This window comes from Sparus aurata, chromosome 20, assembly GCF_900880675.1.
Source record: "Sparus aurata chromosome 20, fSpaAur1.1, whole genome shotgun sequence".
Classification (NCBI taxonomy): domain Eukaryota; kingdom Metazoa; phylum Chordata; class Actinopteri; order Spariformes; family Sparidae; genus Sparus; species Sparus aurata.
Genome location: NC_044206.1, coordinates 4,051,826 through 4,070,878, shown reverse-complemented (window position 1 = coordinate 4,070,878; position 19,053 = coordinate 4,051,826). Strand labels below are relative to the sequence as shown.

The window sequence follows — 19,053 nt, the reverse complement described above, 5'->3', positions numbered from 1 at the left end:
CTGTAGTTTTATCAAAAAGGTTGTACAAGTTTTACAATATAAGTCCTGTTTCATATCTTTTGATGATACTTGAGTTTCTGTTGCTGCAGTTCTTTTTTTAGTTTTTCCTGGTAGCTTTTGCTAGACACGCAATCTGCTCGGTCAGTATTTACCCCTTCTGAACACGTTCCCATTGCACAAGCTCTTCTGAACTAGTTATAGGTTTAGTCATATCAAACAGTAACTGCTACAAAGCACACGTTTATTATGAAACTATTACTTAAAGATATGGGTTAAGCCTTTTATCAAGTCCATGTTTTTAGTCCAAACCCTGACTCACATGAGCCATTCAGTTAAGAATGAGCAGGAGAAACTAAAATTAGCCGAGCTAGAAGTGCTATAAATATAACTTATAAGCATTATAACCAGTGCTGCAATTGGGTCAGAGTTAAGCCTCCTGCTCTGCCAGTGAAATCAATGAGAAGGTGGGAGCTACTTCTGTCCAGGGACCTAAAGCTTTGTCCCCCACTAACCAAGTGAAGTGGGGCTATTATGGCAGTTAACATTTAGCGATTAAATGTGAACACTCTTTGTCAGTTGTTAAATGTCAAGCCCACAGTGGCTTCCCTTTCCCCCCGCTTCCTTTGCTGCGAGAGGAGGGCAGAGACGTGTTGGTAGCACTGGGCTGTCAACAGAGCCAGTAGGACAGAGACATCCGCATTCATACCTGTCACACACGTTTTGCACACACACTCGCAAACACACACATGCACAATGCACTCTGTAGCCCCACCGCCACCACCTCCACCTCCTCTGGGCCTTTCATAACTCCAGTAGCTCCACTTGGCAGGGCTAATGGGATGGCAGGGCTGTTGGTTTTAGAGAGGGATGTCATGAGGAGAGTGGAGCAGAGAGCCGAGGATGGCTCGCTAATAGATTCTGGGGTGGGTTGTGTGGAGTCGGGGTATGGGGGGTGGAGGGTTGCCTTGTGATCACTGGCCCATGTTGCTGTTTCTCTCCTTTTTTCATCCCAGCGCTCTACCACATCCTCCTTTTTCATACTTTCCCTCTTCTTATCTGCTCTGTGTCTTAGTTTATCTTGTGTCCACTGCATTTATGGCCTCCCCAGTATTGTTGAGAGATGCCAAACCTTTAGGGTTTCCATTGAGTTGTGCTCGGCTGTCTGTATTGTCACTGTTTTAAAGTCTGCCTGTGTCCATCACAGTTTCTACTTACACTTTGCATAAAGCAGAGAAAAGCTTTCTTGCTTTTATATTAGTAATCACATCTGCTGCATAAAGCGTATGGTGCTGCAGAATTTTATATATTTTAAAATCTTTTATATGTAGTATAAAGTATGAAGCTCAAGTGCCGCACCATGCCAACACTCAAGGGAATTAATAGTGTCTTGTTAGAAAGAAGGAATGGCTAATTTGTGACAGATTACAGGGAACCTATATAGAGTGTGGTGTCAGCTAGAGTGCGGCTCGGGCAACGTTTTACAGAACGAGGCAGAGAGAGGAGTATTCAGTCTGAACCAACCCAAAATCAACAGGCGTTCTGTTTTTAATGTTTGATCCTTACACGAGCCCGACTCAGTTCATGTGAGACTGAGTTTGTGTTACCCTTGTCAAGCAGTTGTTTCCCTGGTAACAGACATGTACAGGGTAGATAACTGTGAAGAGACATTTTTCCAAGCACATAGATCAGACAAAAACAAAATATACATATGTTTTATAGCTATATGGGTGGAATGTCTCTTCACAATCATATTGGAAACAGTTTTTAGTTTTACCTCATCAGTTTAATTGATTTTTGTGGTGATGGACTTTTCACATCTATACAAACCCCACACAACATACTCTCCACATGTGATACACTATTTCCTTCATTTCTTTCTTCAATTCACAACCTGTCTGTACATGTTGCTTGTGTGCTGTGCATTGTGGTGAACTTTTGGTCTTGCTTGGGCCTGACAATTTGTAACTCTTGTCTGTGTGCTGCTCGGTTGTCAAAGTTGTTTAGGTCAATTTGCTCCTTTTTATTTCTCACACAGGGCTCCAGTTACCTTGCCTCTCCTCTCAGAATGACCTCCCTATTCATGGAAATGCATTCACACACACTAACCCTGCCCACAAAGAGTTGAGTGGATATCATGATGTGACTGTTCATTTCTTGGACGGAATGCAAATTCTAAGAAATCAATGTTCTGATGGTTTCCAAGATACCGCCAAGCATGTGACCGCAATCGATTGTGCAAATGCTTATTTAACCTTGGCACAGGGTTCAAGGTGTTTTGTGGTCAGCCCGGTAGTCCTTCTCTCGCCTCCCCGGTGTGCTGTATGTGGATGTTATGTTTGGAAATGTGATGGGAAACAAAATGCCATGCCAAATGTCAAATGACTGAGTCACTTGTGTGCCATTTGGATGCCATTATGCAAACCCTGCAAGCAGGTATTCTCCAGACATCATTAACAAGCGAAGATTGATTTAATGTGAGTAATTTAATGAAGGTGAGGTCGACTGTATCTGGAAGAAAGTGTCTAAGACCAGCCCATGCATCATAGATGTATAGTTGACTCAGACACTAAATCTGACTGATACCATCTGACAAACACACAGCTGCGTCATCAACATACTGACAGAAAAACATTAATTTAGCAATTTAGATAGGGACCCTGTTCAACCCAACAATCTGGAGAGCATGTCAATCATAAATAATCAACCCACTGTATGATTAGACAGCATCACTCACTATGCATCTATTTAAATATGCCAATTGAAGGAGATGAAGGCAATAATGAATGGACAGCAGTGTAGCCAGGGGGTCTCGTCCTGTGCTGTAAGCTCCCTTTATCACTGACAAATACTTTCTTGCAGCTGCTTCATGGCAACATACTGTATGGAGGCTATTTTGCGATGTCAGCTCAAAGATGCTGCAGTGGGGTTTTCCAAGCTGATAATCAACCTCTTGGCTCTGAGAGGTTACGGAGGGCTGGTTGTGCTGGGAGTCTTTCTTCAATATGGCTAATTGGCCCCCAGATTATGGAGGGATCAGTGAACATGGCCGTCCAGGTTCCTAATGAGCTTCAGTCTTCTGTGTCTTCTCACCGGGCCATTCAGTACAGCACATCTCTCCATGTCCCCCAGACCCGGCTTTGAGTGGGAAACACCAGACTGAGGAAAACAGTTGACCCTTCTTAAGTCCTGCTCATTTTCACTCTGTGTTCCAATAACATTTGAGCAAGCTTAGTACCTGTATGAATCTCCATCAACTCTCTTATTTCCTGTTAAACTTACAGTTTATGTGCTGGGTTAACTATTTTGAAAATAAAAACAGAAGATGGTTTAAATATGTTACTGGGGGACTTGTACCTTGACACCCCTATTCTTATCCCCGTTGAAGGCGTTTTGTTTATTCCGTCCTCAAAACTGAAGACAAATTTTGTCCAATGCAAAGAGTGGATTAGGCTGTGAAATAGACCTCGCCATCAGCTGACATCAACACTTGAATTGAGCGAGAACACTAATATCTGTATTTGCATCTGTATCTGAACAACCAACTTAATTATCTGTACACGTATCTGTGCTTGGGTTGGGCGAGGTCTTAACTGAAAGTGGGTGGTGCTTGAACCGAGAGTGGGCAGGGGTTAAATGTTGTTGGTCAACAGAAACAGATTGTGACTGCATTTGGATATTGGCTGACTTGATTTAATCAACACTGCAGCATCCAGCTAAACAGGACCAGCGTCACCAAGTGTCTTAAGTCAAGCTTGTCAAACCTTGCAACAGTAACTAACAGAGGCAGGACTTTGGATCAGTCAAATCTTAAACATCAAGACCATTGCGTAGTAACGCTCCATGTCTGGGTCAGCTGTGCTGATTTTTCAATCTGGAGGAGTTTACTTGCCTGCATGGCCACTTTTTCTTCCTGTAGCATGTCACGTTTTATAGATCCTTATAAGGAAGGACCTTTTATGTGTCTGTATGGTGTTGTTTCTTTGGTGGCATGAGGCTGCTCATTACACATATACTTATTCATGACTGGTGACAGAGTGATGACATGTCCTGGATTGCTTTCCTCTCAGTAAATACATGCTGACGTGAGGAATTGATGTTTGGATTGAATCATATCACTGCAGACAATTTTTCAAAGCATAAAAATAAATGCATTTTCCTCCCACCCACTTAACTTGTTCTATTGATGCCATGATGAATGTAGATAGCTACCCTGTCTGAACGAAAAATGTATTCACGTAAGTTGTGTAGGAAGCCTGCTGCTGCCTGAAATGATATTTGTATGTTGAACATGTCTGGAAAATAGTAGGAGGCATTTTTTTGTTTGTTTCTTACAACAGCCAATCCTGACAATTGAAGCATGATTAACATTTCCATGGTTATGTTCTGGAAGCTAAGCACTAAGCACTTTGTTCAGGTCTGGGATAGATTGTGGTCTTGGTGAAATATCAAAAAGTCAGCTGCGACCTGAGGTAGGAGATTTACTTTCACAACTTCAAGAGTCGACTAAGTGATTTTTAGTACATCGTGTTAATTGAGTGAAGTGAAAAGTACATTTTGTAGTATTCTTGAACTGGTGAGGTTTTCCAGACTATTTCAAGACTAATTTTAAAACACTGGTACTTTTATTTCAGTTAAGGAAACAGTTTTACACATGGTTTCATGCAATGGTTTCAAAGAGTGGACCACGGGTTTGCCATTTTCGTCATGTATAAGTTATTATCAGTACTATTTGAGAAGGACAAAATTGTGCTAGGATTTTCACTGTAGAAAAGACAGACATGGTAGAGTTGTTAAATATGTAATGACCTTCACAAGTGACAAAAATTTAAAAAGTTATAAATTTATTGTCGATTACATTTTGTCATCATTGTTGTAGTGTAGCTAAACTGTCGGCACTACTTGCTCAGCTGTTATCACTGTTAATAGTTTTCTCTGTTAGAAACTTTAAAAAAAAAAAAAAATTACATTCCACCTCCTTTGTGTCACAAGAAGAGTTAACTGTAAAAGCTTTTACATCCTGGCTGTAGGACATATTTTTGTTGCACAACAGATAGTAACTAAACTGACATATATTTGTATTACAACGCTGTTTCATATATTCAATATATTCAGGAGACAGTCTCGGATGACTATGAATTTCCCCTCTTGAATCATCCCTTCGGTGTGAATCGCTGTTAAGCATTTATATGAAAAAAGAAAAAGCCAGTGAAGGAACACACAGCAGACACATCCCATCTATCTCCATAGCTCGAGCAAATATTGAAACCCATGATGTGAGCACGTCGGGCCTCCCTCTCCTCCTTCACTTCTGTGACAGATGTAAATGGACGTTTCAGCAGTTGGCTCTAATGCATTTTTAAACAGGCACAGCAGCAGACAGAAAATGAACGTGTCGCGACGGCAACACTCCGCGATGCTCTCCCCATCTATCGCTGCCTCCTCCTCACATACGAACCCAGCGCTCACACATACAATTATATGTACACACACGCAGCCCTACACACTGCTGGGAATGGCTGTCATTCATCAACTTTCTCAGTACAATGGGCTCAGTAAAGGTCCCATCTTTCAACTAAAGCACCTCCACGCTGCGGTGCCCAGCCGAGCACTGTACCACTGCATCACATAACCTGTCAACCGCAAACCCTCCTGCACAGCAGGACGGATAGATGATTAGGTGAAGCTGTTGTTTATTCTCCCAGTTAAAACTTAAAATGGCTCTGCTTTCCGTGATGACAACTCAACAGACTGTTCCTGCTGATTAGACCACACTCATGTACACATAGAGCCACAGAGAAATGGGCAATGACCAGAGACGTAGCACTTGTGAATGTTTTACCAGAGCCAAGTAAGCTCAAGGGACTGCATCTTTAAAAGAAAAGAAAACATGTATAAATGTGCCACAAAAATGTTGATGAAATACAAGCACATCCAGAAACAGACTGAAACATATGTAACATCTTCAAGCACTGCAAATTTGGAAAACAGACATGCTATGCACATAAGTTGTACATAACACTGTAAATGTGAATTAGAATATGACAATTTCATATCTGGGAGACACTCAATTATTGTTGGGCTCTTTCAATGATGAAGAGGAATGGGCAATATATATTCTAGTTTGACCAAAAAAAACAACAACTGTTTTTACTAAACTCACAAGGCTTACTTACTCTTCTAGAGCAATCTACAGTTGCTTATTATGACCATGTAATTGAAAGCTAATGTAAAGCATTTTTACACAAAAAAAAAAAATCAACATTTTCTGACATTGTTCACTTCAGAACTTCTATTCGCCCTCTGTCTGAATGCTGTTTTAGTGCCTGTCTCTTTCAGGCATCCGTCACAGAAATCTCTGATGCTCTGATTGGTCTGCTCTCAAAGGCTCGAGCAGGTACCGCCCATTGTGTTTCGCACCAACTCTGTCAGCGTTTTTCTGAGCCCATACATTTTGGGGGAGTGGCTGAGGGTGTTGACTTTATAGTTGTGTCATAACCACCTGACAGAACCTTGCAGCTCATTTAAAACCACAGTTTCGGAGTGTCTGTGTCTGCATTTCTCTGTGGATTGACTGCTCTGATACTTTCACAGTATTAATAGCACCTAGAGCTGCTTTACATTCAACAAACATGGAAATCTTACTTTCTGGGACATTTAAATGCCATGGCATTCGATCCATTCTTCAAACTACTATTTCAAGGTCAGGAATTATCTTTCCCAAGTGTTTATTTTACGATCCTCTATCAATTTATTTATATTTATTCATATATTGTTAGTTTTTGGTTTATTTATTTGTTTGTTTATTTAATATTTTATTGACTTTTTTATTCATTTAGCTTTGATTTGCACCATGAACTTGCTTCTGGCCTCTTTTTCATAGCAATGGTAGCTGAGGCTCATGTGTATTGTAGTATTTAGTGCCGAAATGACAAAGCACAAGTTCTCAGAAACAAAGTCGAAATACTTCAAACTGATGGTCATCATTACATTATGTGGGAGACTCTTGTGTCTGTGCTGAGCAGCATTGAAACTATCGATCAAACTTTTACATCTTCATAACTGTCATTTTTAAATTGGTGAAGCAACAAAAAAAAGGGTGGGGCATGAGTGTGAGATGAGGTTTGGCGTGTATGTATGTGTATGAGAATGGATACGATGCAAGTGAGGATGAACACAAGCAGGTAAAAAAGATTCCAATACTTGGTCCTACAACCACTTCTACACATTGTGTTGCTTTATTTCAAATGTGTACGCTGCTGATGTATGATGTGTTTTTTGCTTAATTTGTATTAATTATCATGTTGACTTCTGTTGAATTACCATATTTGAAGCCTCTTCTGATGAATGCATAGATTAATTTAGTCTCTGTGTCTTGAGTAATGCAATTTTCAAAAAATATGAGGGCTTGCTTGTTCCAGGTCATGATGTGATAAATATTGTATACAGCTCTGATTTTTCCTTCTGTTCTGTGCTTCATCTGACGTTCTGGACTGTTTGATGTAAACATGTTTTGCAGGGTAGCGATGAGGTCACAGCGGACTCAACCTACTGTAGTGCCACTCATCCCACAGTCTCTTCTCATCTATATTTATGTCCATTGCCTTCATTTGGGGAAATTAAAGAGATATTTCACTAATTTAATAAGTTTGCCGGCAATTGTGTAGAATGGGGACTTGTGTTCACTCAAAATGCACTGATTTCTTAAATAAATCTGTAATGTGTGAATAATACATGAAGAACAGTTCAACATGCCAGCTAAATAAGACTTCAACAGCATTTTAGTGAATCATCTCTTTAATTGTCACCCTCACACTGCTAACAGTCTGTATTCCCCATGGACACTGAACAGACCTTTCATTGCCTTTGTCATTGCAGGTACCCATCAGCACAACTATAACCATGTGGCTCTAGGTAGCCCCACACGCACACCTAAGAATGGTAAGGCAAACTAGCAGCAGAAGGGAGTATTCAAGTAAATTACGGCTCAGTTCAGTGTTGGAGATGAAGCCTGGACCTGGGCATTTAACTTGAATACAGTGCTTGACATGGATGTGTGAAAAACCCCTTGACTCGCTCCTCTTTTCAATTCGCCCCACCGCAAATCCATTCTGTTATTGAAAATGAGGCTTTTTTTTTGTTGAAGATTCAATCACAGAAGTGTCACATCCCATAGTCATGAGCATTTTTCTGTGAGTGGGATCAGGCCACTCTCGCTGTCCATCTCATTTTTAAAGGGAATACAATTGGCTGAGGTTCAACTTAATGTTCTGTCGAGGTCATCCCGTCCTCTGGTTGACAGAGCATGTGAAACCACAACGTTCCCTGCTGTTATCCCGAGAACAAAAGTTATCACCATAGCCTCGCGCTCCCCATGAGGCGCATCACCGTGAATCGGCTTTTATCACTGATGTCATGCAGCTGTTTGTTCAAATGCTTCCTTGCGAGCGAGCCGAGGCTGGCCCGGGGTCGCAGACTGGCAGATGTGAAGAGTAGCGGTTGTGTAAGGATGCAAGGTGCAGGCTGGAGAGAGGAAAGACAGCAGATATAAAAAGGAAAGAAAGGAGGTCGTCGGCTGAATATTCACTGCCTTTGTATTTATCAAATGGCTCTGGTCTTACGATTTGATCTATATTCTGCTTGTTTCAACCACAATATAAAGAAAATGACTTGCTGCTCCCAGAAACTCAGGGGCTGTACTTGAATTCTGCAGCCAGAATTCCCCCCTTTTTTATGGACATAATTGGCCATGTGGCTCATTTAACACACACACACACACACAGATAAGCAAACCACAGCTATGGAGAAATGCCTTGGAGATCTCTGGAAAACATGAAAAATCCATTCAACAACACATCTAACACAGAGACTTTGATCACAGGCCCCTGAAAAACATTCAATTTCAGCACACAGAAATGTATTTATTTTCTAGATAAAACCCTCTGCCATGACCCCCCCAGTGGCCTGTGACTGAAACAGCCGGGAGATACATAACTGCACATCACAGGCAGAAAATGTGCAATCGTACTCACAAGTGTACATTAGATGCCTGAGGAAGTAAAAGCTGATTTGATTTAGATTCTCTTTTTCTCTACTGCTCATGCTAAATATGGAGGAAGTCTTTGTAGGTTGTTTTTCTCACCATCAACCTGTTTCTGAAATATTTGTTTTTCACTTGGGTTGGTAGCTCACCGATCATTGAGACGTGGTAAGTCAGACATACATAATTTAGTGTTAAAACTCATTCATTACATTCCAGCACACATCTGTGTACGCGCACACACATGCACACACACGCACCCACACACCATCCACTATGTTTGTGTCATCACTTCCGTTCACTTAAACTGGTGTGTTGTCAGACCTGATTTAAGTAGCAATTGCTAAGGATTTGGGCTATTTGCTTAAACCTGCTTTAAAATAAAATGTGTGGTTTGTCATTAGCCAGATTTCTAAAAGAAAGTCAGTCCACGTGATTGCTACTATACAAGACACAAACTTTTACAATAAAGGTTAAATTGTCTAATTCTATATTTTTTTTATTGTCAACAAATGCTTGTTACCAACAGAAAACCAACAATGCATTAGTCCATCTCTCAGTATGTTCCAACTTCCCTACAAAATATGTGGCACTTAACTCCAAGCCCACTGGTTCCTAGTGACCATGTAAACCCTTAAAAGGAACAGAAATATCCTGAACAGCTGGTCACTGTAGTTTTTAGCAAACGTTACTCAGACATGAGGAAATGGGCCATGCGTTGCCACATTGTCCCCACATTGCTGTTGACAGTTGAAGCCAGCTCAAGTGTAATGTGTAGCGTGTCATGCCCAAGTGTCAGTCTGGAGCTTCATATCGCCAGCTGACCTTGTAGCCCAATGTTTTGTCACTGCTGGTGTGAACGGTTTAAAAATAGCGAACTGGGGGCATCACGTACCTATATGGCTCGCTATCTATGGAGGACCGAACCGATCATTTATTAATTACGAAAGGTATTTATTCATATATTAATTTCTGTATTATGTTCCTCCATTTATTTCTACAAACTAGTTTATTTCTGCCTTTTGTCTTATGCATTTCTGCTTTGTTAATAAATTAATAAATAAATAAATCCTTCAAATGAACACATGCTTTCAATTGTTATGAAAATCTGCTCCTAACAACGGCAAATGCTTCCATGTGGACTGAAAATGGGGTCGGCATACGTGACTTTTTGCTAATGGGATAGGGCGAAACAAATCGAGATAAACACTGCTTCGAGCAAGCAGTGTCAGCTAGAATAAATGAACTGACACACAATGGCAATTCAGTCTGATTATCCAGATAGGTGTGTGTGTTAGACTCGTTTGAGAGAAACTTCAGTGCCCATGTTTATCCTGTTTATCTTAATGTTGGAACATGTCACTCAGTGTCATTGTTGGTTTTGGTCCTTGCCTTTAATTTGTTGGCAATGAGAAAAATACAGAAAATCACCAGGCTTATCCTTTAAAAACACTACGATTTGCAAAGACTATTTGAGCCAGGTCTGTGTGGTTGTACTGTCCATTGTGATGAAGCAGTAAAACATGTTTGCTACTCAGATAGCTAACAGCATGCCACAGTCCGAGTCGATTCTCCCCATATTGATGCAGTGTGGCAGACAGTCCACTCACAGATCGTTGACATCCTTCGAACCCCCTCCTTGCAGCTCCCAGGACCCCCTGCGGTCACCTGGCCCTGCCACCACCCTTCTGTCCTACTCTCTCAAGCTTCCTCTTCACCCTTCTATTTTCATTCCGTCTTGTATTTCAGCCCCTTTTTTTCCCCCTTTTAGATTCTCTTATCTCTATCTCTTCTCTTTCCTTTCCTCCTCTCCATCCTGCAGCAGTTACTAAAGCCCTATTTTTATCTATCCATTGGAGGCTGGTCTGGAGCCGCACCCATGCCCGCTGCTCTGCACTGCGTGACAGACTCACAGCCCACTGGGGGGAAAGCGAGATAGAGCAGGAGCGAGAAAGAAAATGAGAGAGAGGGGAATACTGAATGGACAAGAAAGAATTAAGGAGCAAAGGAAAGTGGGTGGCAGCATGGTAGGACAGATAAGATTGACAGAGCGAGGAAGACAGCAGTGAATGAGGCAGACTGCGGATGTTTGTGTGCGTGCATGTGTGAGAAGGAGAGATAAAGAGAAAGACGAGAGCGAGAATAAAAAGGGGGCTTTGGTCCAGCCATCCCCCCCCTCCAGTGCGTCTTCCTGGCTTCATATCAGGTCACATCAGCGACAGGCAGGCCAGGCTGTGCTCCCTGCCCCGTCCCAGATCACATCACAGCACTTGTCACGAGCAGGGTCACTCCCCAGCACACATCTGTTGTTTGGTGTGTTGTCTCTCTCTTTTTTTATTTCTTTTTTTCATTTTCTTTTCTGAACCGTTGTTTCCTCCTGTCAAACCACCACGTCACCTGTCGAGTCAGTCCCACACCACACGCTCACTGAGTGCCTGAAGTGACCACCTGTACTCCCCCATCACTGCCACCAGCAAGTTGGAGTTTTAGATATATATATATATATAACCAATTCTCAAAGTCTTAAACGCTCAACTCATTGGCTGAGGCAAAGCTCAGGCAAAGATACTGTTTTCTTCAGTAAGTAATGTTTGACTAAAAAAAGAGAGGAGGAAGAGGAAAGAGCCAAAAACCAGGGCCGTAGCGAGGATTTTGAGGTCATGAGTTCAAATTTACCAACAACCCTAAAAAGCATTTTTGACTAGCCATCCAGTCTTCACATTTTATATATTCACGTAGCTCTTAAATACATTTTCTATTAAGTTTTTTAAACGCCCTTTCCACACTGACAGAGTGTAATCCTGGTGGGGATGTACAGAGTCCCTTTTTAATTTAAGTTTTGGCCTAAAAACAACAATCAAATTGAGGAATTTGACTCCAGGGTTGGATTGTGATAGCCAGTTCCATTTTGCATACAGTTCCAGCCTAACAAATCTCTTACTGAGTCTTTAGTTCTCCCCGCTCTGTTTTATTAGCAAAACACAGAGTGCAAACACTGAGGCAGCAGGCTTCTCATGTGGCAGAGAAGCCACGTTATATGATTTAAAAACCTTGGTCTGATACATGAGACAACAGGGAATGTAATAGATCAGATTGTGTTCTAAGAAGAATATTTCATGTTCAAGTCAAAAGCTAAAATGCAGCACAAATCTTTATGATTGCTATAACGCCAAACAATGAGGTGAGTTAACTCTTGTGAAAAGATCTCGGGAATAGAACTGACTCATTTCAGGAACTGGTCTCTCACAGTCAGCCTGATCTCACTCCAAACACATCAAATATTGCAGCTTGGTCAGCGGCCCAGCGCTTCAAACAACGACCCTGTAGGTACCCCTCTAGCATTCAGTAAGTCGAGCAGCTTACTGTAGCATCGTAGTATAAAAAGCGAGAAAAGTCCACATTAGGAGGAAGTCAGGCAGGTTAGTACTTACATACTTATGCCAAGCCACACCATGTTTTCCAAAACCTAATCAAGTACTTTTTAGCTGCCTAAATCTGAGCAAATTCATTTTGAAAGTCTAACTGTATGATGCATATTTATTTGCCCTACGAGTGCAAAAGTGATACTGAAGGGTTCTGTTAGGGTTGTGCTGACCAAAGCTGCCACAGTTTATATCAATAAGAAACACATCAACTTGTGAAAATGTGATGCATTTGGAGCAGATAACTCAAAACAGAATGTGCAACAATTTAGGATAAAGAATAATTCACTCCCAAAGCAGGTTTTAAAAACAGCCCCCAGTGTCCCGGAGACTATACAGAGGGCTCGTCCTCTGGGTCCTCAAGGGGAGCTACAGCCCTGGCAGCAACCATGAATTATTTACGCGCCTCACTTCTCAGATGTCTCCTGAAAGACGTTTGAGGAAATTCTGGAATCTATATTGTGTATTATTTCAACCCGCAATTAAATGCGCCATGAAAACTGTGCTTCCATATATCCAACCATGGACTCCTATTTTTTACAAATGAAATCATTTCTGAGATGTTTTCAAAGCACCTCTGCCTTCAGTCAATAGTTGTAAAACTAAAACTCCAGCCTGCCCACCAGCTCAGTCTTCCCTTCTCTACCTCAGCAGGTGGTCTTCCCTTGATGGTCTGATCCTCGCTGGCTTTCTTTGCGGGGGTGGGGGTTAGGAGAAGCCAGCCTGCCCATTTTTCTCTTCCCTTTTCTGTGTCTGTATATGTATGTATGTGTCTCCAGAAAACAATCGGATAAGCGGCATCCTGACCTCGCAGACGGAGCCCTACGACCTGTCTTTCTCACGCTCCTTCCAGAGCCTGTCTCACCTGCCGCCCTCCTATGAGGCGGCCGTCAAAGCCGACCTCAGCCGCTTCTCATCCCTGAAGAAACTCAGTAGGTCCAAGTTCACTGCACTAATGCAAGAGTAGGCTCCCTGCCCTGATGCCATGCATGAAAAAAAACAAAAAAAAAAAACAACCTGCATTACGTGTGCTCTCCTGACTCCTGACTGGGACTTACTGAGTGACTCCGAAGTGTTTCAACTGGGAAAAAGTGTTGGCTGTTATACTGAGGACATCCAGCTGTCTAAAATAGTTGCGGCTGGGGCTTATTGGTAGGTCGGAGGCTCGATCCCGGACTTCTCCTGTAAGTGTTCTTGAGTGTGAAAGCTCTGACAACATTCAGCAACATTCACACTGCATTTTGGTCAGGGATTGTTCGGTCTAACCAGAAAAAGTGCTCGTATGCATTTCTCCAGAGATTTGCAACTCTCTATTGAGGAAACATTTATGTAGATGAAAGTGGCTTTGAATCAGGATCAGAAAATACCCATTTCTCAAGTCTGAGCCGTCATGAAATCAGCCTAGTCACCTCGCGCAAATATGAGTCATTGAAATTCCATGCTTCCCTTGTCTCCACTTAAAGGCTGCAGCCACTATTTCTCTTGGAGCGTATAACTACATTAAGCGGCTTCTTATGCCTGGCCCGGCTCGGTATTGATTTAGCGGTGCTACGCTGGATTTCTGCTGCGTAATGAGGTCCCATCTCATGATATTCTCCAAGTGGAACGCAAATATTCCTTAAGGCTTGTGTAATTTCATCATGACTGCCCCACTTCACTGCTGGCTTGCAGTCAAAGTGAAGAATGACGATCTACAACTCATCCCGTCAGGGCTCGCTCCGCGCTGGCTCCCACTCATAACTGCCAGGCACCATTTCAGACTAAATGGTAAGACGGGTTTGCAGGACGCAGTGCTATTTACTGGTCCTCAGTTGTAGCCGGACAAAAAAAAAAAAACATTTCGACCCTTTTTGCTTGAAGAATGCTGATGTGAATTAACATAATCGTTTTTGATAGGAGGTAAAACAAACCCAACAAAAATTCAATTGTTAAATATTGTAGCCAGCAAAAGAGACACACTGTTGAAAAGGAAAGCCATCCTCAGGCAGTGTCCTTCAGTCTTCCCAACTTTCTTTCTGCTTCCAAAGCAAATTATTTGTTGCAGCAAATAGCCAAAAGGCTCCACAGTTTCTTTTTGTTGCTCAACTAGTGTGTGCACACTGATAGATCATGTTGGATTGTGCTGGAGGGAAGATAGAGCAGCATTTTCATTGTCAGGATAATAAAAGAGAAGAATGCTACTGCTTATTAATGCAAATTGGTATCAAACTGAAGAAAAGCATTTAGCCCATTGCCGCGCAGGACAGTATACATCACGAGTTATTCATTCACTCTATGGTAATATGGTTGATGAGTTTGCAATGCCCTGCCCAGATCTTGGAGACTATTATGCTTGAGAAAGGAACATCTTGTTTTTATTATCTCTCATAATGAATCGATTTGCAGCGAGCACCCATGGCTCGCTGCTGAAGGGGATTTTGGCTGGGTGTAATCTTGACAGGTGGTGTGAACACTGCTGCACCCATTATTGAAAAAGACAGGCAGAGACTCAGAGTCCCCTACGAATTCTCAATAAGGTGGAGAGGTCTGCTCTCCATAATTTATTCCCACTATATAAATGACATTAGTGTTCACCCTTGATTTAGTGCGATGGTTAAACATTCATGCTGACGTTCAGAAGGAATACAGAATCAGCCTCTTGGTAACACTGGACTTATAAATGTTCCATTTTTGTCTGTTTTATGCTGCATTTGGTTTTTTCTAAATGTGCGTCATCGTGCGTGTGGTTATGTAGTCAAAGACAATCTTTATGCATGTTGTGTGGCATGACGCTACATTCACTCCTACACTTTACTGTCTTTGGAAATGTATTCCTTTTTTTGATCTGCTTCTAAATGCATGTCGTAGTTGTCTGTACACATGAATAAGGATGAAACGCCCATTCAAGGACATTAAAACAATTGCAATTCTCAGTGTGAAGTGATTGTGCAATAATGCTATTAGTTTTCCAGCATGTATACATGAGGTGCCTGCGTGCTTCCCTTCATATCTGTATGATATGACCATGTTTGTTTATAGGCTTTCACATGACCTTTGAAAAGTTTGCCCCCACAGCCAGATCTGCCTTTAGAATCCCAGATGAAGCGTGGATGTGTGGATGTTATGTGCCTAGCATGTAATCCACTCTGACTGCAGTTCCTCTGTCTCTCTCTGTTTTCTATTCCCCTCCATGAGCTTGAAAAGGTGAAACACAGATGGTTCCGCCAACACTATCCTCTGCATTGTGCGCTCTCTTGCCTTCCCTCCCTGGATCTCCTCTTCACCTCTTGCTTCTGTTTTTTTTTTCTTATTCTCGTCTCCTCTGCAGCAGATAAAGACGTCGAAGACTACTACACTCGTAAGCGCCACCTGCCCGACCTGGCGGCAAGAGGCACTCTTCCCTTGCATGTTCTCAAAATCAGTCAAGACCAGGTGGGTACTTAAGTGTGCAGGCGTCTAAACAAGGTTGTGTTCTTTTCTTTTTATGCAGCTATGAGGCAAAGCAAGTTTGCTATCTCTTAGTCCCCCCCCCCCCAAGTTAGAATCAGTTAGAAGCTGAAGCTATAGCTGGGCTTTCCACTTCTCTCTGCAGTGGTGGGTGGCCGAGCCTATTACCCCCTCAGCTTGTGAATAAACTCTCCCCATTCATCTTTTGCTCAACAGCACCGGGAACAGCAACAGCAGCTCCAGAGCCAGCCCCCACAGTCCTCCATCTCCCAGGCCCCTCCCCAGCCACAGTCTTCACAGCAGCAGTCTCAGCAAAGACAGAGGCCCCGTCGTGTCCAGAGGGCCATGTCCCAGGATCGAGTCCTGTCCCCGCAGAGTGCCCCACAGCAGGATTACAGCATGTCCTCTAATGGTATGTCGCCGTACGGAGGCCGGATCCTCTCAGATGAACAGCTCCTGTCCGCAGAACGTCTTCGATCCCAGGAGCGTCTTCTTCCACAGGACCGCCACCACACTTCCCAAGATCGCCTGTACTCCAAGGACCGCATATACTCCAAGGACCGACTCCTCTCGCAGGACCACCTCTACTCAAAAGACCGCCACTACTCTCAAGACCGCCTCTATTCACAAGAGCGCCTGTACTCACAAGACCGCCTCCTATCCCAGGATCCTCTGCTCTCACCGGACAAGCTGATGATGTCGCTAAAGCGCGGCATGGTCAGCAGCATCTCTGGCGGGTTTCGTGGCAGCGACATGTCAATGTCACGTGCCATCTCCCACACAGACGTGTTCATACCGACCACGCCCCTTATGGATCGCTACAAGATGACCAAAATGCACTCCCATCCCAGTGCCTCTAATAATGGCGGCGGTGGGGCATCGGGAGGGGGAGGCAGCGGGCACTCCAACACTTTATCCATGAACCAGACAGCAACTAAGAGGCAGGCGTTTGCCTCCAGACGGACTCATACTGTGGAGCAGCTCCACTACATCCCACAGCACCACCAGCAGCAGCAGCAACAGCCACAGCACTACCGCACAGGCAGCAAGACTGAGGTGACTGTGTGACGGCAGCCAGGGCTAACTGAACTGCACAGGAAGAAGCACCTCTGTGTGCCAAGGGGTTTGACTGATTGACGTACATGGGAACACTGGCCTTCTTTAAGAGTGGGGTGGTGGCAATTTCATTTTCTTTGACTGAGGTTCCTGCAAAGTCAGAGGTTCCAGGACCAAGAACATCCACATACTGTGAGAGACCGGAAAAATGAGCTACACTGTACACTGCATACACAGCCCCAGCTAGATCGGAAGCCAGAGAGAGTCGTGGATGGGGGAGGTGTGGTATTATCCAGCTAACTTGCCTACTATTATTTCCACTGTCTTGATTACCCGATTCATCCACGGGCTACGGCCTCATTCTGTGTATGTTTTAGTGAAAAAACACTGATTGTGTCTGTTCAAGCCTTTATCGGCCCCCTTTGTCCAACCAATCTATTCTGCAACCTTTTCTGGCAAATCTTAAAGGGCTTTGCATGGTTAAACACATAGACCGATTCCTCCGTGACTTCTGTTGTGCAACACAACGCCACAACAGGTGATGAACTAGGATGAGCCTCGAATAACTTTATAAATATATAAATAAATGAATAAAAAACAACCATTTGTACGCCCTTGTCCTACTCATAGCTCTAGAGAATCTCAATGAGAGAAACTGAAATGGATGTTATTAGCACTTCTTATCCGGCGCCTCTGACAGATGTTCCATTTCTACAAATGAAGTGGTTTTGTGGGTTACAAAGCACAATCAATAAAAAAAAAATATTCTGTTCTGTTTTTGATTTTGTTTCTGAGTTTGAATAGTGATGGCTAGCTTGTTTTGTTCTTAAAGCAATGGCAGGTTTTTTTTGCTTCCAGTAGATGATTGTAAATAAGCTATTCTAGAAACAGTATTATGGACAAGTCTGTACTGGATGGACTTTGTATTAGACTGTCTGTTTTCAATAGATTCTTAAAAAAACAACTATAAATCATCACTGTTTCGTGAGTTCAGAATAGAAACCCACTTAACCAAGTATTTGACAGGATAAATTAATACTATACTGTGTGTGTCTTTGCAAAACTGTTTGTAGGACGAGAAGTGAATGAATGTGTTGTTGCTAACAGATATACCACTGTTCATATTTGGATGTAGACTGTGTTCCATTTGACATCAGAGGAGTTGAACATCATGGAAATGGATTACAATGCTTGTTATAGTAGGGTCAAATAAACCATCCATATTTTTCTAAACATTCAACATTGTTTCTTCACATGTCTGTGTTCTGTGCTTGCTTCCAAAAATTGGTACACGACATCACTACTGTGATTTCTAGGTATACAGTCATATTTCTTGAAGTCAGTTGACTTAGTTCTTCTGCCTAGTTGTTGATATTTTTGGTTAAATGGGGCGAGTGGGGTTAGGGTTAGGGTTAGTGTGTTTAAATTAGGCATCTTGTTTCTTTTCACTTTGTTTACTTAAAGCAAACAATGACCACCTATTGTCATTTACATACGACCAACTTGTCATGTATTACACCCACCTTAAACACAGGGATTTCATTACTGTGCTTGAATTTCACAATGGCCACTTTCAATAACGTATACACACATCATCAAAGTATTTAAAATGTTTATATTACATGAGTTATATTAGATTGTGTTAAAAAAAGATCATTTTTAATACACTATGATCCTTACAAATCCTTGTGAAGTATTGACACTTGACCTTACAAGTCATTAAAATGCTAAATAATGTGAATAGTCATGATTGTGTATACATATTGGCTCATTATAACACATTTTAAGTACGTTCATTAAGCAATTAAGACATTAGTGTCACACTGACGTGATTATATTCATAAAGCATTATGAATATTCATGATTACTTTTAACTATAATTATGCAGCATTAGAATATAAGTATATCTTGTGTTATGATGCATAATTGTCATGGGCTTCACCGTTTCCCCCGTCTCCAAACTGGCACCTCTCGGCCTCAAAGCTGCGTTCAGTCGCATTCTGCTGTCCAGAAGATGATGAGCTGAGCCTCGTTGCCCGCATTGTCCAGGCAGACTCCAGTCAGCCAATAGGGCCACTGGCTCTAATCATACAATAGCTAATTAGATAAAGC

General features: G+C 42.4%; 1 protein-coding gene across 12 annotated transcripts in view; it reads left to right on the top strand.

Moving 5' to 3' along the window:
* LOC115571173 (shisa family member 6) overlaps window positions 1-18,181 on the top strand; it is a 66,923-nt gene extending 48,742 nt beyond the window's left edge. For 2 of the 12 annotated variants that reach the window (XM_030400309.1, XM_030400305.1), the window contains 5 exons: window positions 7,876-7,938; window positions 9,185-9,205; window positions 13,239-13,391; window positions 15,767-15,870; window positions 16,102-18,181. In XM_030400309.1, the coding sequence (XP_030256169.1) occupies window positions 7,876-7,938; window positions 9,185-9,205; window positions 13,239-13,391; window positions 15,767-15,870; window positions 16,102-16,953 (1,193 nt within the window). In that variant the 3' untranslated portion in view covers window positions 16,954-18,181. The remainder of the gene's footprint in view (window positions 1-7,875; window positions 7,939-9,184; window positions 9,206-13,238; window positions 13,392-15,766; window positions 15,871-16,101) is intronic. The other 10 variants (XM_030400310.1, XM_030400308.1, XM_030400315.1 and 7 more) reach the window with 6 other exon arrangements.
* The last annotated feature ends 872 nt before the right edge of the window (window positions 18,182-19,053 follow it).